The sequence below is a fragment of the Lolium perenne genome, chromosome 7 (assembly GCF_019359855.2).
Source record: "Lolium perenne isolate Kyuss_39 chromosome 7, Kyuss_2.0, whole genome shotgun sequence".
Taxonomy (NCBI): Eukaryota; Viridiplantae; Streptophyta; class Magnoliopsida; order Poales; family Poaceae; genus Lolium; species Lolium perenne.
The window spans coordinates 220,000,643-220,022,219 of record NC_067250.2 but is presented as its reverse complement, the minus strand read 5'-3'; the positions used below and the strand labels follow the sequence as shown (position 1 = coordinate 220,022,219).

General features: G+C 46.7%; 1 protein-coding gene and 1 long non-coding RNA gene across 18 annotated transcripts; one reads left to right on the top strand and one right to left on the bottom strand.

Moving 5' to 3' along the window:
• Positions 1-4,283: 4,283 nt before the first annotated feature.
• On the bottom strand, positions 4,284-10,934 carry LOC127313572 (BTB/POZ domain-containing protein At1g21780). Its single transcript, XM_051344057.2, has 4 exons — positions 10,718-10,934; positions 10,426-10,571; positions 5,358-5,473; positions 4,284-5,183 (listed from the first exon to the last, which is right to left on the bottom strand). Exons 1-4 carry the CDS (start codon positions 10,855-10,857, stop codon positions 4,575-4,577), a joined length of 1,011 nt encoding a protein of 336 aa, XP_051200017.1. The 5' UTR covers positions 10,858-10,934; the 3' UTR covers positions 4,284-4,574.
• Positions 10,935-14,728: 3,794 nt separating this feature from the next.
• LOC127313568 (uncharacterized) lies at positions 14,729-20,186 on the top strand. 17 transcript variants are annotated; one of them, XR_011748645.1, is made up of 5 exons: positions 14,729-15,449; positions 15,618-16,023; positions 16,170-16,237; positions 16,366-18,935; positions 19,756-20,186. It is a non-coding gene; the product is annotated as an uncharacterized lncRNA (long non-coding RNA). The 17 variants fall into 17 exon arrangements; XR_007859105.2 differs by having other exon boundaries at positions 14,730-15,449; positions 15,618-18,246; positions 18,533-18,597; positions 18,792-18,935; XR_007859101.2 differs by having other exon boundaries at positions 14,730-15,449; positions 15,618-18,246; positions 18,533-18,602; positions 18,792-18,935.
• Positions 20,187-21,577: the final 1,391 nt, after the last annotated feature.

Sequence of the window (21,577 nt, the reverse complement as noted above, 5' to 3'; positions counted from 1 at the left end):
GTACCTTAATATCCAGTAGTTTTCCTTGAGGCCCGGCTGCCACCGGCTGGTAGGACAAAAGATGTTGTGCAAGTTTCTCATTGCGAGCACGCACGACTATATATGGAACACATGCCTATTGACTGCTTTGTACTTGGACACCGTTTTATTATTATCTGCAAATGCCCTGCTATGATTGTTACATGAGTTTCTCTCATCCATGCAACGCCCGTTCATCCGTCCCCGTGCCTACAGTATTTTAATCCTGCTGTTTACTAAAATCACTACTGCTGTCTTTGTTACTCTGCTGCTGTTATTTCACTATCACTCTTGCTATAAAACCGTATTATCTTGATAAACCCTTGCGAGCAAGTCTGTTTCCAGGTGCAGCTGAATTGACAACTCCGCTGTTAAGGCTTTCAAGTGTTCTTTGTCTCCCCTTGTGTCGAATCAATAAATTGGGTTTTACTTCCCTCGAAGACTGTTGCGATCCCCTATACTTGTGGGTCATCATTCCTCCATGAAGGGGGAAGCTTAGCGACAATGCATCCCGCGACAAACTTGTCTGGTAGCACACACTTGAGGAGCTCAAGTTCCTTTGCCATGATCTGTATCTCATGAGCCTGTTCTACTACAGATTGGTTCTCAACCATTCTGTAGTCATTGAACTTCTCCATAGCATACAGTTCACCTCCGGCATCGGAAACACCAAACTTAGCGTCCAGTGCATCCCACAGTTTCTTCCCATTTCGGATGTGCAGATAAGCATCAACCAACTTGTCTCCAAGCACACTTAGGACGGCACCCACAAAGATTACGGTGGCATCCCCGAACGCTTTATCCTCTTCAGGAGTAAGCGGACCTCTGGGAGTACCTTCCGCAACTCGGTGCACGCCCATAGAAGTGAGCCACAAGAGGGTCTTATTCTGCCATCTCTTGAAACGAGAACCCGTAAACGGGCTCGGTTTGAGCGCAGCAGCAAAACCAGACGGTGAAAATTGCCTAAGCATATAAGGTTTTTGGATTGTTGGATTATTAGGCAATTTCTGCGTGAGATTAATTACCGAAAACAACATGACAGATGCACAAGCATACTTAACCACACACATCAGACTAAGCACATGCATCAGATCTGAACATGGAACAAGTAGCAGTGCAAGGTAGGAGAGGAAAAACACGTACATCGCGACCGGGAAGGTCGCACCAGCAGCACCACCACCATGGGTATTGTTGATGTCGCCCATGGTGTAGTCGAAGTCGTCGATGAAGCAATCGAATCGGCGATGAAGAAGACGAACAACAGCGAGCAGTCACGCCGAGACGCTCCCCAAAAACCTTATCGCCCGTCTCCCGGTGCATGATCTCAACGGACGGGGTTTCGGAGGCATGCTCTCCCGGACGGCTGTGCAAGCAGTCGCCGGAATGGGGAAGACTAGAGAGTGGCGCTGCAAAAGGAACTTCGTGATAGAGACAAACTAGAGAGTTCTGAGAGCTATCTTCTCTAGATCTGATCTGTCTCCTTGTATAGCCTGGGAGGAGAGCCGACCCGACCGCGTTGTCACGCGTAGGAAGCCAGGGACACGCGGCGAGCATGCACATGCAGGCCGACACGTACCCAACTTAGTTGGTGCACTAAGCAAAAATTTAGGCTTCCTTGAGTGTGTCTCGAACACGAACTCGAGTCACGAAACGCGACGTGCGCGACGGGACGTGACGTGCCGAGGCGTGGCGGGCGGAGGAGGAGGAGTGCGCGAGGGCTCTTTCTATTCTCACTCACTTGGAATGACTAGAACAGCAGCCCTTATATACCACTCCAACTCTCTCCCAACTAGCAATGTAGGACTAAACTTTATCCCCCAAGGCTGTCCCAAGCTGCCAACGTGATGGGCCTTGAGATTTTCGGAATTGTAAACTACATGGGCTGCCTAACTGGACTACAGCCCATCTACATTCAACAATATTTAAGCAAAGTTCGGAACAAAATGACCATAACAGGTAGATATGGGGTATATTTCAATATATATAATCACGAAACATGGTGAGTCCAAGTGGCGTTCGTGGCGATCTGGTGTTATTTCCATCTAGGTGGAGGTCGTGAGGTTGATTTCCCTTGTGACATCTTTTTTTCTTGGTTTTTGCTGTTTGGACTGTTGCCTCTTAAAAAACGTGAAACCTTCTACCTCGAAAAAAAAAACGTGGAACCTTTGGTTCAGGGTTTTTTCGATCAAATCATCAACCGGAAAAAACCTGAACCGACTGTTTTTTATACTATGGCGTAGACCAGTTCCTGAACAGCCAAGTCACTATCGGCTCCACAATCATATCTAAAATACAAAGATATACTTCAGGACTTCATGCTGAGCAAGCAAAGTACTGTTACTCAAGTTCCTTAAACTGTTACACCCTATTTACACAACCAAACCCAGACCAGGTTCTTGTAAATTACATTTCATTGCATAGAAATGAGCTTCAGATGGGACAGCAAAGCATAACCACAAAACAGAAGCCTCCAACTGAGTGCCTGTTTGTTTGGGCTGCAGCTGAACGAGAAGCAGCTGGAGCTGGTAGGATCTGAGAAGTGGCTGGAGCTGGACAGCTGGTGAAATGTAAAATTGTTGTTTGGCAACCTGCTTTTAGGTCAGCTGGTGGACATGTAGCTGCTGGTGATTGTCTGAAATACCCCTGTATGCTGAAGATGATATATAAGTACTAATTTGATCTAATAAGCTGACTATGATTTGTGTGCTAGCTCAAATTATAGGTTTACCACTTTTTAGGTAAAAATAATTTTGTGAAAGGTTAATAAATGATTATAATCAATTAAACCAGACAGAGATACAGATAATATTTGGTTCCATATTATAACGAGTTTCAACATTGTATCGTATGTACACTATGTCAATTGAATCAAGATTCAGTCCTAAATCACAGTAATATATCACAATAATTAATTATCTACACATATACACACATAACAACAAAGATTTAGCCCCTAAATCGAGTTGGGGCGAGCGGCGACCGGGAGGAGAAGTGCAGCAGCGGGCCTCCGGGAGTTGAGGGCGGGCAAAGATGTGGAGGAGGCGGATGCGCGGCGAGCGGCCGAAGTGCGGCGGGGATGCGCGGCGAGCGGCCGAAGTGCGGCGGGGACGGAGGAGAAGTGCGGCGGGGGCGGAAGCGCTGAGGCCGGCGGAGGCGAACGTGGACGGAGGCGGACGCGCGGCGAGCACCGGCCGGCGTCGCGCCGGAGAGGCCGGCGGCCTGGAAGAACCCTAGCCGCCTCTCCCTGGTCTGCATCTCGGGACAGGTCGGGGAATGGGGAAAACGGGTGAGATTTGGGGGAAATTTTGTGAAAGGGTTTGTATATATACCGGGTGGCATTCTAGCCGTAAATATGAAGATACGGAGTGGCATGAGTTAGCGGGAGGATTACCAGCTGCGGGAAGCTGTGGGAAGTTCCTCCAAAGGTGCTTTTGGGCTTGTAGTACAAAATGGATAAGCGCTTCTACAAGCTTGGACCCAAAAGTTAGGTGTTTATTTGGACTTGTGCTTATAAGGACCCAAAAGCACTAGAAGCACAAGCTCTAGCCCAAACAAACAGGGCCTGAGAACCTAATATGGGCTTCCACGATCCTGGAACATTTCCAATATATTTCAGGATTCAAGACTTCATGCTGCATGAGCAAGCAAAGTACCTACATTTCATTACATTACATAGAAAGAAGCTTTAGCTGGGGCAGCAAAGCATAACCACCAAACAGAAGCCTCCAACTCAGAACCTCAGATGGGCTTCCACATGCTGAGCACCTCGGGTCCATCCAGTTACAAGTTGGTTCTCTTCTGCAATGTTGTTGAGGACGGTGTTATTGGACCTTGACTAAATTTCCGTGGAATGTACATACGAAATCCATACTTACGACAATATTAGTATTAGATGAAAAAGGGAAGCATATGCACCCAGGAGCCAAATTAAATTTCAGACAAAACAATACAACCTATCATGAACATACGGTTTAAGACCAATAAATTTCAATCATACATAACACCATGAATAAAACTTATATTTATAATACTGTCTCGTTTTTGCCTTTACGCCGGATGCGACAGGCCATCTAGTATATCTAGAACTAGAACGACCGACTCCTTTGTTCCAGAACAAAAAATTTGTCAGCATGCTACAATTGAGGTTGTCCAGTCTAGTTGGGGGCAGCAAAGCATAACCAAGCCTATTGCTCACCTTGCCAAGTCAACTATCTCTAGCCTATCAGACAGCAAACCCCATAAATGCATGTGCCTAGACCAATTCCTGAACAGCCGAGTCACGGCATGCCAAATCGACTCCACAATCACATCTACAATACAAAGACATATTTTCAGGATTCAGGACTTCATGCTGGACAAGCAAAGTAGTACTGTTGCTGAAGTTCCTCGCAAACTTTTACACCTATTTACAAAACCAGCGCAGACCACAACAGGCTGGTCAACAGCTTCTTGTACAGCAGCATTATACATTACATTACTTACAGAGGCAGCTAAACAGCTTCAGTTGGGGGCAGCAAAGCATAACCACCAAAACAGAAGCCTCAACCTCAGGCCCCTCAAATGGGCTTCCACACACTGAGCACCTCCTGGAACATCTCCAGGGTCAGCTCACGGTCCGCATGGTGGAAGAACCCATTGATCTCGTCCCGCACGTCGTAGATCTTCCCGAACACGAACAGATACGTCAGACACCCCTTCTTCAGCTTCTCCAGCTGGTACAGCCACGCCACGTGGAGCCGCTCCAGCACGTTGCCCGAGCTGATGTCCTCAAGCAGGCTCTCCTCGCAGCATGCCTTGAGGTCGCCGATGCCGTACTTGTTCGCTGCCGCCAGCAGCGACAGCCGGTGCTTCCAGAACTGCTCCTGCCGGATCGTGCCATACACGAAGCCCAACAGGGCAGAGCAGGAGTCCATGCACATGTCGCTGATGTCGATCGTCGACGACTCCTTCTCCTTGAGGTCATGCACGAACATGCTCTCGAACACGGGGGAGCACGCCGCCAGCACCGACTTGTGCGCCTTCAGGACGCCGTCTGTCGTGTTTATGGTGACGTCGGCGTGGATGGACTCTGTCAGCATGCGGGAGAGGCATCCCAGGGTGCTCTTGCTAGCGACCTTCTGCACCACGCCTTCATTTGGCCAGACCGACGAAGATGATTCAGTAGCCTGTCAGCACATTAACTAGATCACATTAATAAGCACACAACTACTGAATTATATTAGGAAGAAGCAACAGGCTACTGATGGAAGTTGGTAAATTACTGCAGATAAAATCCTATAAAATGTTAAGCAGGAACCATATGGAGCTGATAAACGGAATAAAGGAAAGATGATACTTGCATTGTTCGTGCCTATCCTCAGGTCCAAGAACTCAACATCAATTGTAAAACGCCCATGGGACATCACCTCCACTTGCCACACAAAATCATCGCTGGTTCGGAGAAGCTGCTCGAAAACTATCACAAGGGATACAACGAATTAAGTTTGCGCTGCGTAAAAGTACAATAATACAGAAAAAGTCAGTGTAGCCATTACAGTAGCAATATGACTAGGGAACAAGACAGGTAGACATGCATAGAAAGCCCTAGAGATACAAACTATGAACAATCGAAATTTTCTCCAAGTAAATACTATGTCATGAGCGTTCAGATTATATTGCATAAAGTAGACAATCTAAATGCACAAATTATCATCTTTGCAGGGCGGAGCTTGAGAAGAATTGTCGGGCGGGCCAGCATAATGTAATGCAGTTTTTACAGAATTGTTGGGCGGCCCAGGTCAGCCCCAACGAAGCTCTGCCACTGTTTGCAGCTGCTCAATATTTCAGCCATTTCAATTCCCTTACAATTGCAAAACACATTCGCTATAATGGCTTACTGCTTATTCACATCAGCAAGAGTTCAGAGGAACGACAGGACGCAATGGTGTGCTGCGCCACAAAACAAATGAGAGAACCGTCAGTCAATCAAGTGTGTGTCGTGTGTTTGGCTTTTCTCAGGATTTTCCCGTTTCCCAAATGTGACCAAACCACGAGGCCTAGTTGGCCTCACAGGCCTCACACCCACACCAAGGCCCAAATCCCTTCATGACACTACAGGCCTTAAAATACTCATATGCCACACGATAACCGCCAGTTGCCACCTTATATATGAACACATGAAAAAATCGGTGCGCCACCCAATCCGGTTGCTACAATGACAATGATGCTGGCGACGCGCAGCCTGGTTGCGGTGTTAATGAGGACAATGACGCTGGTGGCGCCCTGTTCAGGTGCAATAATGAAGTCAATCTCCAAGGTGGAGCCAACCACCAAGGTGGTGGTAACTACTCCAATGGATTCCATTGCACGGGCATTGGTGACGTATAACTTAGTGGCCACAAGGATGCTGGTGCTAGCGCCGCCCAGTCCATTCGGCATGGAAAAGCCAACCGCCAAGGTGAAACTAACAGCCACCATGAACCCATGATGTACTAATTACCATGGCCATGAAAAATTAAGGTTGATTCATACGGATGCACGAGCTCCATCGCTACAACGCGGCAGCAGACCTGAAGAATTAGCACGGCGGTGCCCAGTCTGATGGCCATGGAAACGCTTCCACAGATGACGCCTAGTCCCATTGCCCTGACAATACGACAAACTAGTGGTCGAAATGACACCTCAAAGATTGTATCTATGTCCAAAAGCATCACTTACTATTTGTAAATGGGTTGAAAAGCGTACCTCTCGCCTCTCAGTGCCCAGTAGTACAGCGGGTGAAAAGGAATAGACTCCACACGGTCCATAGTTCCATACACTCGATTGGTCAAGGAGAAGGAGCAATATCATCTTCTAGGAGAACCTCTCTCTCACCTCCATAGCCAGATTCTTCATCCCATAGCTAGTGTGCTGTCTGCCCAATACACACACATGATGGATTTGTGGATTGCTCTACGGGGATAGGCATGTTATGTGATGGGCATATGGCTAAGCGAATAAGCACTGCAGTGCTTGCTCCTGGATATGGCCTATGGGTACCGCCAGGGGTTATGCTATCATATTTAAACCTTCATTTGTGTAACTGAGCCCAATTAGCAAAAATGGTACTTCTCTCCATCACAGTTATCCCAGTGGCAATGGGCCGTCTGAGAGTAAACAGCCGCAATGGCCCAAACAAGGAAAATTAATCCTGGATATTCAGGAGATTACATTTTGATTTCATTAGTTCAGAGTTTCTTTTTCCCTTGCTCTTCAACACTATTATTTTTCACAACAACTTTTTCACTTTTCTTCTTCCCATTTTTCGCAGTAGCCTCTGTTTGTTGTCTTGTCATCCAATTCATTTTTTTAAAACGATGTCATCCAATTATACTTATGTATTAACCTGAACGATTTAAATTTTTTGGGGGTGTGGCATCTGGTCCGGAACTTTTGTGGGAGACAATAATACCAATAATGTATCTTACGGATGAAACCTGGTACACATATGGGTACCTACGCACCCCTCGGTTGCACACCACGTGCCCCTCTCGGTCAAACCAGATTATGCCGACTCAGTCTGTATCACGCATGCATCTAAACGTTATTAGGGTAATCTTGTGCTTAACAAACTGATCCTGTAGCAACGCACAAACGAATCTCTAGTCCAGACAGCAGAGCCCAACCTTTCTCTCCCCGTCCCTCAAGAGTCACCATGGCGACAACGCCGGCCCGCATCCCGTGCACGCAAGCCGAGGCCACGGCGTCCTGCAGCGGCGCCGTCGAATCTGGCTGCTCAGGCGTTGCGCGGTCTGAGCCTGCTCAGGCGAGCTCCACAACGAATCTTGGATGGTCATTTTGCCCCTTGTTCCTTTCCAAGTTCATAAATCGGTTTCTTTTTTCCTTTCTTGTGCCTCTACCTCACACGATTTTCTTCTTGGATCAGAAATTACCGTGGGTTGCCTTAAAAAAAGTTACTTATTTTCTGCAAAGATTCTTTCCCAGATCTGTTTTGTACCCTGTATTAATTATGATTGGATTTGTGAAGAAACTGTACAAACGTGCATTAATTTATCTTATACTTGTATGGATCTTTCGTTTCCAGATCAAACTTGTATGGATTAGGGTCTTCTTCCATTTCTTATTTTTAGCTGCCATGGTGAGCTCGACATGGCTTTCTCTATGGTGGTTGTTTCCCATTTCCCAAGCTTTCTGGTAGAGATAGATTTTGCCTCGAAGCTACTGCGGCCTATCGACAAACTGCTTGCAAATTTGAGCATCGGGTGATTTATCTTCCCCGGATGAAAGTACTAGTAAATGTCATGTAGAGCTTGAAGACGATCAACAGTACTAGGTGGGTCCCGCTATACAGAGCAGGCACTCATGGTGTCATGCGACCGAGAAAAGGTTGGGCCATTAATCAGCAAAACGAGACCCCCACTAACCGCACACGTAAACAAAGTTAATCAAACAGCTACTGAGACACGGTCAACGCGCGGGGTACCGAGGATGGAATCTCAAAGCAAATCGCACGGCAAGCTCCGCATGCGTAGCTACCCCTATGGGTAGCAAATTCACTCTCATGTATCTTATTGTATGATTAGCAACTGGCTGCGATTGAGAAGATATAACTTCCCATTCTAGTGGGATTAGAAATTTTAGTGGGCTTAGTAGCTGCAGTAGTTGTATCTGCTTCATTCGCTTCGTTTGATAGACGCATCTTCTAGTTTTCAGGGGCATGGTCTTTTCCTTTGTACTTTCTAACATACAAAAAACAAATCATGTATGCCATTATAAAGTTTCAAACTTCTCTACCCCTAATAAAAAACTACTGATGGATATGATCCAACTCAACATATGAGTGTGCTTAAAGAGCCCTGGACGTTTTCAGTTATTGGACACTATTGTTTTTTCCGAGAGGGAAGAGGTTCTTTGGATATACATCCATTTCTTTCTCGTGGACTGTTCAAAGATACAAGGGCATAATAACAGTCATCGTATCATAATAGAAAAACTGCTAAAATGAAAATACACGGTACATGACTTCTCAAATATTAATTTGGGTAGGGTTGCATACATTCAGTGTCCAGAAAGTCATCGTCATGACTTCCTTCCTCTACGATAGGGAATAGATGGTCCACTAGACAAAATTTGGAGTCCAACAAATGACATTATCACTTTCTTCTCCCACAATAGGGGATACATGGTCTTTTGGAGCAGATGTGGAGACCTTACCAAGATCCATCACTACATTAATCAGAGCTAGTTGGTCAACTATATCATAAGATTAAGCAAATATATGCCTATCCCACTGTCGCGACGTTCTGGATAGTGAGATTGACATACTGATTCAATCTTACGATACAGATGACATACCAACTATTATTAGTACAGTCATGGATCTTACTAAGGGTTCCACATCTGCTCTAGAGGACAATGTATCCCCGATAGTGGGAGAAAGAAGTGATGACATCCACTTGAACCATCTATCCCCTATTATAGGCGAATAAAGTCAGGACAGTGGCTTGTTGGACAGTGAAAGTATGAACCATTAAAAAGGGGCGTACCCAGTGCTGAAAGCTCCCACACATTGTGGGGTCTGGGGAAGGGTATTTCTATGAACCATCACCAATTTTAATTTTCTTGTTAACTTATGCACAAGTATTTTTCATTTTAGCAAACTTCTTAATATGCGACTCTCGATATTTGGTAGCAGTCGATGTGGACCCAAAAACCTTCCAGCCTCCGGAAAAGAAGGGCAATGGTGTGCCCAAACTCCAAAGCAAGTGGAGAAGGAAATGGAAATGACTAATACTCTGAGTACCCTCAAATAGGGAGTTGGATCATATCCATCGGTTGCTAATTGCGAGTAGAGACGCTTGAAATCATGTAATGACATACATTTTATTGTCGATGTAAAAGTACAGCAGAAAAAAGATCACCTCCCCTAGGAAATTAGAAGAAATGAATGAAACTCATAAACCCACCAAAATTTCTAATTCCACTGCAAGCTGAATTTTCTCAGTTTCCATCAGTTGGTACTTAGGGGTAGAGGAAGTTGAAATCGTTTAATGATATACATAATTATATTTCCGCTGTAGAAAAATTCAGGACCAGATACTAGCCACTCCGATGTCTTATATCGCCAAAGTAATTGGATGACATCACTTCAAAGAAAAATATAGGAATGGAATGACTAAACAAAGGTTACAACATAGCATGATAGTCCACACTTGGAACCAAAATTACCAGATCATATGGTCTAGTTTGTGCATGAACTCAGCGCAAGCGCTTATAATTTACTTACTGTATATCATAGCCTAATGATTGGTGGTCTTTCTTATTCGTTATGCAACCACACAAACAGCTAGTAGCAAGTGCAGCCACCAAGGCTTCAATCTTTACCAAATGGATGGATATGCATAGCATAGCAGAGCAGTCAGGCCAAACCTGGGGAGACGGTGGAGCGACGCGGCGGGCCGGCCCAGGAGACGCGGAGCAGGAAGCGGGCGTGCGGCGGCTGCTCCTTGGCCAGCCGGCCGGGCTCCGGGAAGAGCCGCACGTACACCGACCTGCTCTTCTCCACCGACAGGTACCTGGTTTGGGCAGGGGATTCATCACATGACATGAGCCGGCGGCCAGTCTCGTCAAATCACGCGAACTTCCGATCAAATTTCACATCTTGGGATTGGGGCCGTAGAGGGTGGGGAATTAGTGGGAGTGGTGAGGAGCATGGGCGTACCAGTTCCAGATGCCGAGCTTGAAAGGGTCGGAGCGGCGGTAGGAGCAGGGGCCGAAGGTGTCGATGCGCCACTGGGCGAGGCGGGAGATGGTCTCCACGCGGGAGTCCGGCCCGCTCAGGCTGCCGCTGCCGACGCTCATGGTCGCCGGACGCCGGAGAGCGAGAGGCGGCGCCCTGTGACAGTGAATGGCCGAAAGGTTCAGTCTTGACGACCGACCACCAGTATGTTTTATCGGGAAAATTTGCTACAAGAGACAGTTATTTTCTGCCATTTGCTCAAACACACCACTCAATTATGTCTTTGCCAGATACCATTACAATTTTGTGACACATTTGCCAGAACACACCACCAGCCTCAAAACGGAAAGTTTTGCACCTTTTCTTGTGATGACTGGTTTTGAAGACAAAGTGCAAAGCTTTCCCTTTTTAGCCAGATGGTGTGTTCTAGCAAAGGTGCCACATAATTGTAATGGTACCTAGCAAAGACCCAATCGAGCGGTGTGTTTCAGCAAACGCTAAAAAATAACGGTGTTCTGTGGCAAATTTTTCCTATGTTTATTTGTACTGCGAAGCCTACAGCCGTGCCAACACAAAAGGATTATGTTTTTTTTTTTCCTTTTTTGTTGAAAAAAAAAGTAGGGCAATCAACCATACAGATAAAGCTTTTATAAGAGACGCCCAAGGGTATATTAGACATATCCTCTGTTCATAATTATAAGACGAGGTTTTAGATATTTTAAAATGAACTAGATACACGCCGCCATGATGAGTGAATCTACAAATTTAAAGTAGACTAGATACACACCAAAATAGATAAATCAATAGAAAACTAAAACATCTCATATTAAAGAACTTAGGGAGTACAATAGTTATATTCATAAACATAGCAATATAGAATTGGTGAGCATAAAAAAGGAGGAAACAAATGTACTGCTGCAAACTATTGTCCTTGCAACTACACACACATCATTCGCCGTCGCCGGAGAATAAGAGCGGCATCTTGGTCCATAATTTAGCGAGCAAGAAGCCCCTAGCCGAGAGTGAACTTTCAGAACCGGGCGGTATGTGATCCTGGGTGAAGTCAGGTTCTGATTGGTCCAGATTTTTGCGTGGGGTCCACTGCTGTATGGGTGTTTTCCATATACAGGTACAAAACGACCGTGCATACCTGTGTGGGGCCTCTCTATCCTCTCCCCGCCCCATCAATCCCCATCCCCACAAATCGATTCACGCCTCGTCCAGCTCGGAAGGCGGCGGCGTTGGAGACGGAGGGTTGCCCATGCCCTCGTCCGCGGCGACAAGGAGCGTCGCGGTGGCGCGCAGCGTGCGCCAGCAGGTCGGCGCGGCCGCGGCAGACCTCCTGCTCGTCGTCCGCATGCGCGAGCAGGTCGGGAGCAGTTCGTACGCGAGCAGAGCGCCACGGCCAACTACTCCTCGTCCGCATGCCGTAGCTCGACGGCAAGCGCCCGCTCGCCCGGACCTCGACGCCGCCCGTCCCCGACACCACCTCGACGTCGCCCTGTCCCCAGACGCCGGCCCCGTCCCGAGCTCGCCGGACCTCGACGCCGCCCGTCCTCGACATCGCCCGTCCCCGATGCCACCTCGACGCCGGCCCCGTCCCGAGCTCGCTCGGACCTCGACGCCGCCACTGTCCCCGACGCCGGCCGCATCCGAGCTCGCCGGAGCTCGCCGTACGCCAGCTCGACGTCGCCCCGTCCCCGACGCCACCTCGACGCCGCCCCTGTCCCCGACGCTGGCTCCATCCCGAGCTCGCCCGGACGCCACCTCGACGTCGGCCCGTCCCCGACGCCACCTCGACGCTGCCCATGTCCCCGACACCGGCCCCGCCTCAAGCTTGCCTCGCCATGGTGCTCGCCTCCGCGTGGTGGAGGTTGGCGGCGGAGGGCGCCGCGACGAGCAGCAGTAGCATGATTGGGGCGAGGCCCCGCGGTGCGCATGAGCTGGGCGCGGCGCGGAAAAAAATCGGGGAGTGGGGCAGTTGCTCACCGGAGACGCGCCGGAGGTCACCGTGCTCCTCTCTCTCATTAGTGTGGACCACTCCTATGTATTGTACCCGTATCCCTTTGTCTCCAAAAAATCCTCAATTGCTGTGTGGGGCCCACCGCACACCTGGACCAATGGGAGCCAGCTTTCCGGCGGGTGCACATGCCCGCCGGTTCAACTATGGATTTTCCCTAGCCATGAGATGTTTACGAGCCGCAGTATCCACAAGCCTCGTAAGACTGGACCTAGCCCGATAAACAACATCAGCCGGATGAGCCCTCCAACCCTCTTCAACGATGGATCTAGGTCCAACAACACCCCGCCCTTTAAGCGGCCGGACCCCCACCGTCTTCCACAAATACACATCAGTCAAGAACTCTGTATTCCAAAAGCATCACATCCCTGCCATCGTGCCACAACGCAACGCCAAATCGAAGCTACTCCAACAGCTTGGACTCCACAATGTTAGAGTATAATACGTGTTAGGTTATATTTGGTAGTTTAATATTGTAATGTAGATCTATCTATATTAGGTTACTTAGTCTCCAAATCTTCTGTACTATATAAACAACCTAAGGGGCTCAATGTAATCACAAATTGTCATCATCAATACAACAACTATTCTGCAATTCTACACACAAGCCTCTCATCGACGTCAGCAACACATCCGGCGAGCAGGGGCATGGGCTGGGAGACCATTATTCCTAAAAGCACCATCATCATCTGCTCCACCATGACGCCGGCAGAGGAACCCCGAAAACCTAGTACTACAACACACACACAAAAACAAGAACCGAGACCCCCCCCTTGCGATGCTAGGACGACGATCGGAGGGAAGGGGGAGTAGAGGCACGCATTCTCCAAGTCTTCTCTACTATATAATCAACCCAAGAGGCTCAATGCAATCACCAATTAGTATCATCAATATAACAAATATTCCACAATTCTACATGGTATCAGAGTGGTTAGGGGCTTCAATCTAGGGTTTAGCCACCCACCGCTTGTGCCGCCCCCGGGAGATCGATCGACATGATGTCCGTCGGGACTTCTTTAACGCGGCTCGTAAATGTCTCATGGCTAGGGGCTTCTTTAACGCCAAATTGTGGACCAACTGATGTTGCTCTTATTCTCCGGCGACGTCGAATGATGTGTGTGCGTGTAGTTGCAGTGATAATAGTGTGCAGCTATACATTTGTTTCCTCTTTTTATATGCGTACCAATTTTATGTTGATATATTTATGGTTCATTACGCACCGACCGTTCACGGAGGCCTTCTCTACTACTCCATCCAACCCTGGCGCGCATGACTTATGGTGGTCCCTGTCTTCGCATGGCCGGTACTGGCAACACCGCCGCATGCCTTCATCCCCGACGCGCTCCCGAGTTCGGCAAGCTCAGCGGCGTGTCGCCTACTACTTTTACCACAACAACGTCTTCCTCCATCCGAGCGTCTTCCCAGGCTCAACGACGACGTCGACAAAAACACCATCTACCTCAACTACGTTCTCCAAGGCGACTACGACACTATCGACCACGACAACAACGGATTCATCGACATCGACATCAAGGGCTACACCACTTCTTCGGCTTCTTCTCCAGTTAGATGTGTCACTATCGATCTGACTGCGAGGGGTGTTAGATTATTATATCGCGGTAAGCTATATTTCATAGTTTAAGATCGTAATCTCGATCTATTTATATTCTCCAAATCTTCTCTACTATATAAACAACCCAAGGGGTTCAATGTAATCACAAATTGTCATCATCAATACAACAACTATTCTGCAATTCTACACACAAGCCTCTCATCGACGTCAGCAACACATCCGGCGAGAAGGGGCATGGGTTGGGAGACCATTATCTACATACTTAAAAAGGATGAATGTGTTCCCTATTCTGCCCAGCTCGCAATACGTCTAGATTTTTCGTCGTCCCGTCCTACTCACGTTCCGCTTCAGCTTGGGCCGCTTCAGCCAGGCCCATCAGAATGATTCGTCGCACCCCCTCGCTCATCTCTCCCCCTGGCGATCCTTCGCTATCAACCCTAGCCGCCCTCATCTCAAAAAAAAAAAACCCTAGCCGCCCTGCCGATCTCCTTCTTCCTCCACGCGCGACCAGGGAAGCCCCAACATGGCGCAGGACCCGGAGGTCGCTGGCGTGTTCCATGGCCGACCGTCCGAGCTCGCCATCATCATCCCCTCGCACGGCCGTCCAACGTCGCCATCATCATCGAAGCGCAGGCTGCGCAGCCCGTCGAGGGCACACCTGACTCATCTAGGCATTCTCCTCAAGCGGCTAATGAAGCACCCTCTTGATCTGATCCTCCTCCACGCGCGGGACTCGGAGGTAGCCGGGGTCCTCCTCGCTTGGCCATGCGAACTCGCCTCACCATCGACCTCATCCCAGGCTCAAGAAGCCACAGTGAAGTACCACTCGATCTCAGCGTGGGCACCTGGGTCCGGATAGGCTGCCTCCAGTGAAGCGTCGTACTGACTTTTCTCTCCGTCAGGTGTCAGCAACGACTCCTGCCATGCCACTAGACTCTCCTCTTGTTGTCTAACTCTGCTCGGATCGCCCACCCCTTGCTTGTGCGGCTCGCCTCCATGTGTACCTGTGTGCAGGATCCATCCAGACAGATCAAGGAGCGTATCGAGCTGTGCATCGATCAGATCGATGCCGTCCACGCTGCCGGTACCTACCCGCTTTCCAAGATGAAGATCAGGCTCAGGTACTTCCAGGACTTCCTCCAGCTCCGCTCAGGCCATGAAACTGTATGAAAAAGTTACTGAACAAAACAAAGATAATCCAGTTTCATTTCTTGTTTTGTGCTTGGACGTGCTTGTCAAAATGTCTAAGAGAGTTTTTGATCATGACATGGACTGATGAAACATGGAAGAATGAGAGACGCAATGATTCGAGGGACAACTGCGTTGACACAAGTCGGAGCTAGGTAGGGAGGTTAAGGAGCTGGTCTGAATTTTCGAATATTGTTACTTATCAGTGCATATGAATCATTATTGTTACTTTTCATTTGGGTATCACCTACTATTTATGACTGCTACCGACTCACGTTTAAGCAAATGCAGATATCCAACTAGAAACCAATCATGATTTAATTTAGAGTTTTAAGAAGGCATGGTTTTTTAAGCAGATGGAATGATTATACCTTGATTATATGCCACAGTTGCGAGAATAGGTAAAGGCGATGTATACAGCAATGCTTCATCATTTCAGTTGCTTTAGAGGGTTAAAACTAATCTACCGTGGTATATGTCACATTTGCGGGAACAGATGAATGCAAGGTATATCACAATGCTTCATTGCAAATGTCCACTGTTATATGTATGCTTTATCAATAACACTGTTATATGACTAATTTAGTTATGGTTAATGCCATCTACTATATTTTCATCTTGAGTTGACATCACTTCATTGATGGACCATGTAGGCTTGCAGGCTGTTGCAATGCTCCATGACAACTACAGAATTCAGCGAAGAAACTAACACATCTCCCTGGTATTGAGTTATTAGAAACTTTGCAGTTGCACATCTATAGTAATCATGACCAAACATTGTTATTGTGTAGTTCAAAATTTAGTAGTAGTAACTGTCTGTGCTAGATCCAGTATTTTACTTTCTGACAGACACGGCTTAGCATTGTAAGTGGAAGATTGGGCCCAAATCTTACTCTACGGGTATTTCAAGGTTTGAACTTAATGGTGTTAATTTTCTTTCCCTACTACCAGTTTGAGTTAACTTCTGTATTTTTCCCATGTGGTTTGAACCATAGTGCAAGTTGGAAGATCTTTCTTTTTGTTCGACGGAATTATTCTATAGTTGTATCTTCCAATATTGCAAGTTTATGCAATGTAGTTTTATGGGTGCAACAATTCCTTTGTTGTGCTTATGCAGAGCATGATTTAGTTGCCTTTACACCACTTTTTTTTATATCAAACTCATGTACACAGATCTGGCTAGCTATGTGGGATAGGAAATGATACACCTTATGGCTGGCTGTGAATAGACGAGGAGGAGGCGGATGTGGTGGCCGCCGGAGCGTAGCGGAGAGAGCCGCCGGAACGGAGCGGAGATGCCCGTCGCGGCCGCCATGGAGTAGACGGTCAGAGTGCCGGCGGTGCTTGCCCGTCGCGGCCATGCGGAGGAAACAGTCGAAGACGCCCATCGCGTTTGCGTGGAGGCTCCCGTCGGAGTGCCTGCGCGGGGAGGTGGCCGGAGTGGCAGCGGCAGAGCTCCACTTGGCCGTGATTCCCCTTGCTCCCGCTCGCTCGATTCTGCCCGTGTGTGGGAGGAAGGTTGACTAGCTGCTGTCTTGGGCTGTTTTCTCTGCTGGCCATTGGATGAGAATGAACGGTGGATTGAGAGGCTCGGGGCACAGCGTGACCTGTGAGCGTCAGGGCACTGGATCTCAGTCCAGGAAGCAATAACACTCTTATATGACTAATTTAGTTATGGCTAATGCCATCTACTATATTTTCATCTTGAGTTGACATCACTTCATTGATGGACCATGTAGGCTTGCAGGCTGTTGCAATGCTCCATGACAACTACAGAATTCAGCGAAGAAACTAACACATCTCCCTGGTATTGAGTTATTAGAAACTTTGCAGTTGCACATCTATAGTAATCATGATCAAACATTGTTATTGTGTAGTTCAAAATTTAGTAGTAGTAACTGTCCGTGCTAATGATCCAGTATTTTACTTTCTAAAAGACACGGCTTAGCATTGTAAGTGGAAGATTGGGCCCAAATCTTACTTTATGGGTATTTCAAGGTTTGAACTTAATGGTGTTAATTTTCTTTCCCTACTACCAGTTTGAGTTAACTTCTGTATTTTTCCCATGTGGTTTGAACCATAGTGCAAGTTGGAAGATCTTTCTTTTTGTTCGACGGAATTATTCTATAGTTGTATCTTCCAATATTGCAAGTTTATGCATTGTAGTTTTATGGGTGCAACAAATCCTTTGTTGTGCTTATGCAGAGCATGATTTAGTTGCCTTTACACTCCAATTTTTTTTATATCAAACTCATGTACACAGATCTGGCTAGCTATGTGAGATAGGAAATGATACACCTTATGGCTGGCTGTGAATAGACGAGGAGGAGGTGGATGTGGTGGCCGCTGGAGCGGAGCGGAGAGAGCCGCTGGAACGGAGCGGAGAGGCCCGTCGCGGCCGCCGTGGAGTAGACGGTCAGAGTGCCGGCAGTGCTTGCCCGCCGCGGCCACGCGGAGGAAACAGTCAAAGACGCCCGTCGCGTTTGCGCGGAGGCTCCCGTCGGAGTGCCTGCGCGGGGAGGCGGCCAGAGTGGCAGCGGCAGAGCTCCGCTTGGCCGTGATTCCCCTTGCTCCCGCTCGCTCGATTCTGCCCGTGTGTGGGAGGAAGGTTGACTAGCTGCTGTCTTGGGCTGTTTTCTCTGCTGGCCATTGGATGAGAATGAACGGTGGATTGAGAGGCTCGGGGCACAGCGTGACCTGTGAGAGTCAGGGCACTAGATCTCAGTCCAGGTATCGTGCAGGTGGGCTCTTCTTTTGTTCATTGATGTTCCTTGCTTTGCTTGTTCTCATGCTGCTTCCCTTTTTGGTTTGTTATTGTTTCCAGTTCGGTTGAAGTACAAAGAACGAAAGATCATCATTGTTCGTTTGTCTCTCCGAATTGTTATAAAAATGCAGACACTTCTCAAGTTCACAATCTTAGTTAGTAATAAACCTCTCTGTAACCGGTAGTCAGAAAGAGGGCAATTAGTTCTAGCTTGATTCTGTAATTCACCTGATGTCATTTCTTGCCGGTCAGGTATCCAATTGAACATTGACCATGCTGCTTCACATCCTGCTCTTGAGAACTCATCCTGTCATTAGGTTAGGTACTGCCTCTCGTCTTCTAATCCAATCAATCTCATACAGTTAGATCTATTTCGTCATGTTCTCCTTATATAGGTTACTTAATGCCAATATTTTTGTTCCCTGCTGTTTAGAGAAAGTTATGCATGTGATCATTAGTAATCGGTTGGATTGATTGCTATTCACATGAAGATAATACATTACTGATGCAGAATTCTATGAACACCTAAGAAGACACCCACTGTAGCAAGCCTCTTTTGTGATGTCTGAAGATGATATGGAAGAGTACTGCAGACAACTCATCTCAACTATTCCACATGCCTCATTGCTTCTGATGGATGGTGAAATGCCTAATGGTAGGTTTTGCATTTTGAAGACTTCATACCCTGTCCCATGTCACAATCATCCTTCAATGTTCTCATGAGCATGGACTAGCAAAGCTACGGTATCAAGCTAAAAGGAGGTTTCATGCATGATGAAGGAAATGCTGTGCTTCAGTGGGATAACCTGAGATTTACTCGTGTTGATATTGCCATTCACACTTACCATGGAGTATATCCAGTTTCCGTTCCATTCATACATTCTTTCCTACTGATTGTTAATATTAGTTAATATTTTTAATAGCTACCCGACTGTAGTCGTTTATATTGTCTTGAAGATGAACCTTCAGTTTGAAATTTTCAACACTTTCAAAGAAAAAATGTTATATGTACATACTACATAATATGGGAACCTTTTAACTGTTAGTTCATTAATCATCTTTCATCATGCATAAATGCTTTATTTCTGTATCATCAATATGGATGAACAAGGGTAGATTAATTTTGGCATTCTTCTTATTCACACTGATCATCATGCAACCTCCATAGGACGTAAAGGCATATATTAATTCATGCATTTTTATTGTTCAACAAATTGTGCGGCCCTGTTATTCAGGAAAATCACTAGAACAAGAACTATGCAATATATCTACATATTATATTGTTAAATTTGTAAACTATGCAACGCTTACCTGGGAATCTTTTTCAAATCGTCAAATGTGCCCCTTGATAATAGCAACTGCATGATATGATTCCACTTACTAGGATACACACTTCAAATTCCCTGCTTTCCATAGGTTTTTGTCTTGACGATGACACCTTGATGACCTTTGAGGGACACATTATCGTTGTGCAGTGGGATCCGGACCTGATGTCGCGGGAGATGACAGCGGAGCTACGAAGATCGATCGACGCAAGTGGAAAACTCAAGAGAGATAAATGGGCGGTGAGGTGGCTTCGGTGGAGGAGTAAAATGCAAGGCCATGGGCTGTAGAAGAGATGGGTAGAGTACGAGAAAGATGTCGTGGCTTGGATGCATTCACGCTGCAAGACTACATTACGGCGGTCGCACTGCAGCGCGGTTCTTCTCTTTTTCGTTTTATGAGTTAGTTTTTAAGCTCACCTAAAGACATCGGGCCCTTATGAGTTAGTTTTTAAGCTCACCTAAAGACATCGGGCCCCTTCCAGGAGGCTAAGCAAGTTATAAGGAAAAATGTGTATCATTTCTCTTGATAAATGTGCCTTATCATATTTATAATTATGAATTGGTGACTTCATTTTTTTGCATCAATTTATTGATCCATGTACCAATTTCTGTGTTATTCATCATTTTTCAATAAAGATGATATATCATTTAACAACTGGCAAGCAATAGAGTATAAATAACAGAAAATGAACTACACATGTTGATTCATTTGCTAAAATTATCCACGCAAGCACTAAAGCATTCTTAAAACTTGATTTTGGGTAGAGAAGGAATATGTCATGATGTTACAAAGTTGGGATAAAGAGGTGTGAGGTGAAAACTGATTACATTTGTAATAAAATAAGGTGAAAACTGATTACATTTGTAAAATAAAATGGCAGCTGATATATTTATGCACCGCACCCGTGGCAAAGCACGGGCATTTGTACTAGTTATTCCTAAAAGCACCATCATCATCTGCCCCACCATGACGCCGACAGAGGAACCCTGAAAACCTTGGACTACAACACACACACACGCACGCACACAAGAGAGAGAGAGACCTAGAACCGCTTTGGTGCGGTTGTTTCTCGTGAGGAACTAGCCGAACTCTTCCTCTATTTTTCTTCCCGAGAAATTATAATGTTATTCTCTCTTATGAGAATCTCGTATAAATGGCTAGTAACAAATAAAGTACATAGAAAGATATATTAGCCCGCCTTCTTCCTTTCCTTGTTCTTTGTGTTCCGGAGATTGGAAATTGCACCGTGAGGGATAGGGACACCTGCAAAAACGTCATCACCATACAAGGCTTTGAAGACCACAATACCCACTCGCCGCGGACAACGAGATCTAGTAGTTGTCAATCTAACATCGGTTGAAGACTCACCCACACATCACTGGATTTCCATCCTTCACCACCAAATCAGAGGGTTGAAGTTGCCACTCCAGAAACCATCCAACATATTCCCTTGATAGACACACCAAGTGCTAAGATACGAAGATAACCAACCGATCTGGCAAGCTAACCCTCATAGGCCCTTCGTTGACACCAAATCGGATGTCCACGAGGTGGGGAGATGCCGGAGAGACCATATTCCAGCGCACCATCACCAACTCCACCTCACCGATGTCGCTAGGGGGACACAAACTAAAGAAATACATGATATACAAAAAGAAAGCAAAGAAAAGGACATGTCTCCACTCCTCTAACCATCGACGTGGTCGTCGGAAGGAGGGGACAAGGGGGGCCATGGTGGTTGCGCACGGAGGAACCTAGGCAGCGGCTAGGGTTGAGAGGCGAGAGCGATGCTTTAGAGTTCGGACATAACCATACAAACAATAGACAATAGACCATCTAGCTACAGGAGACAAAGAAGTAAAGGTGAAAGAACCATCAGCCAAAATGATACCACTCACTAGCGATACAACATTTTCTTGTCAAAGCTTACGTGATATATCTGAATTAGCATTGTTTAATCTTCACTTAACA

Bases quoted from the DNA above. Each gene is read 5' to 3' on its own strand.
- LOC127313572 (XM_051344057.2), bottom strand. From the start codon at position 10,857: ATGAGCGTCGGCAGCGGCAGCCTGAGCGGGCCGGACTCCCGCGTGGAG. The intron at 10,572-10,717 runs GTACGCCCATGC...TGCCCAAACCAG, and splicing joins AAGCTCGGCATCTGGAACTG to GTACCTGTCGGTGGAGAAGA. The intron at 5,184-5,357 runs GCAAGTATCATC...ATGTGCTGACAG, and splicing joins TGAGGATAGGCACGAACAAT to GCTACTGAATCATCTTCGTC.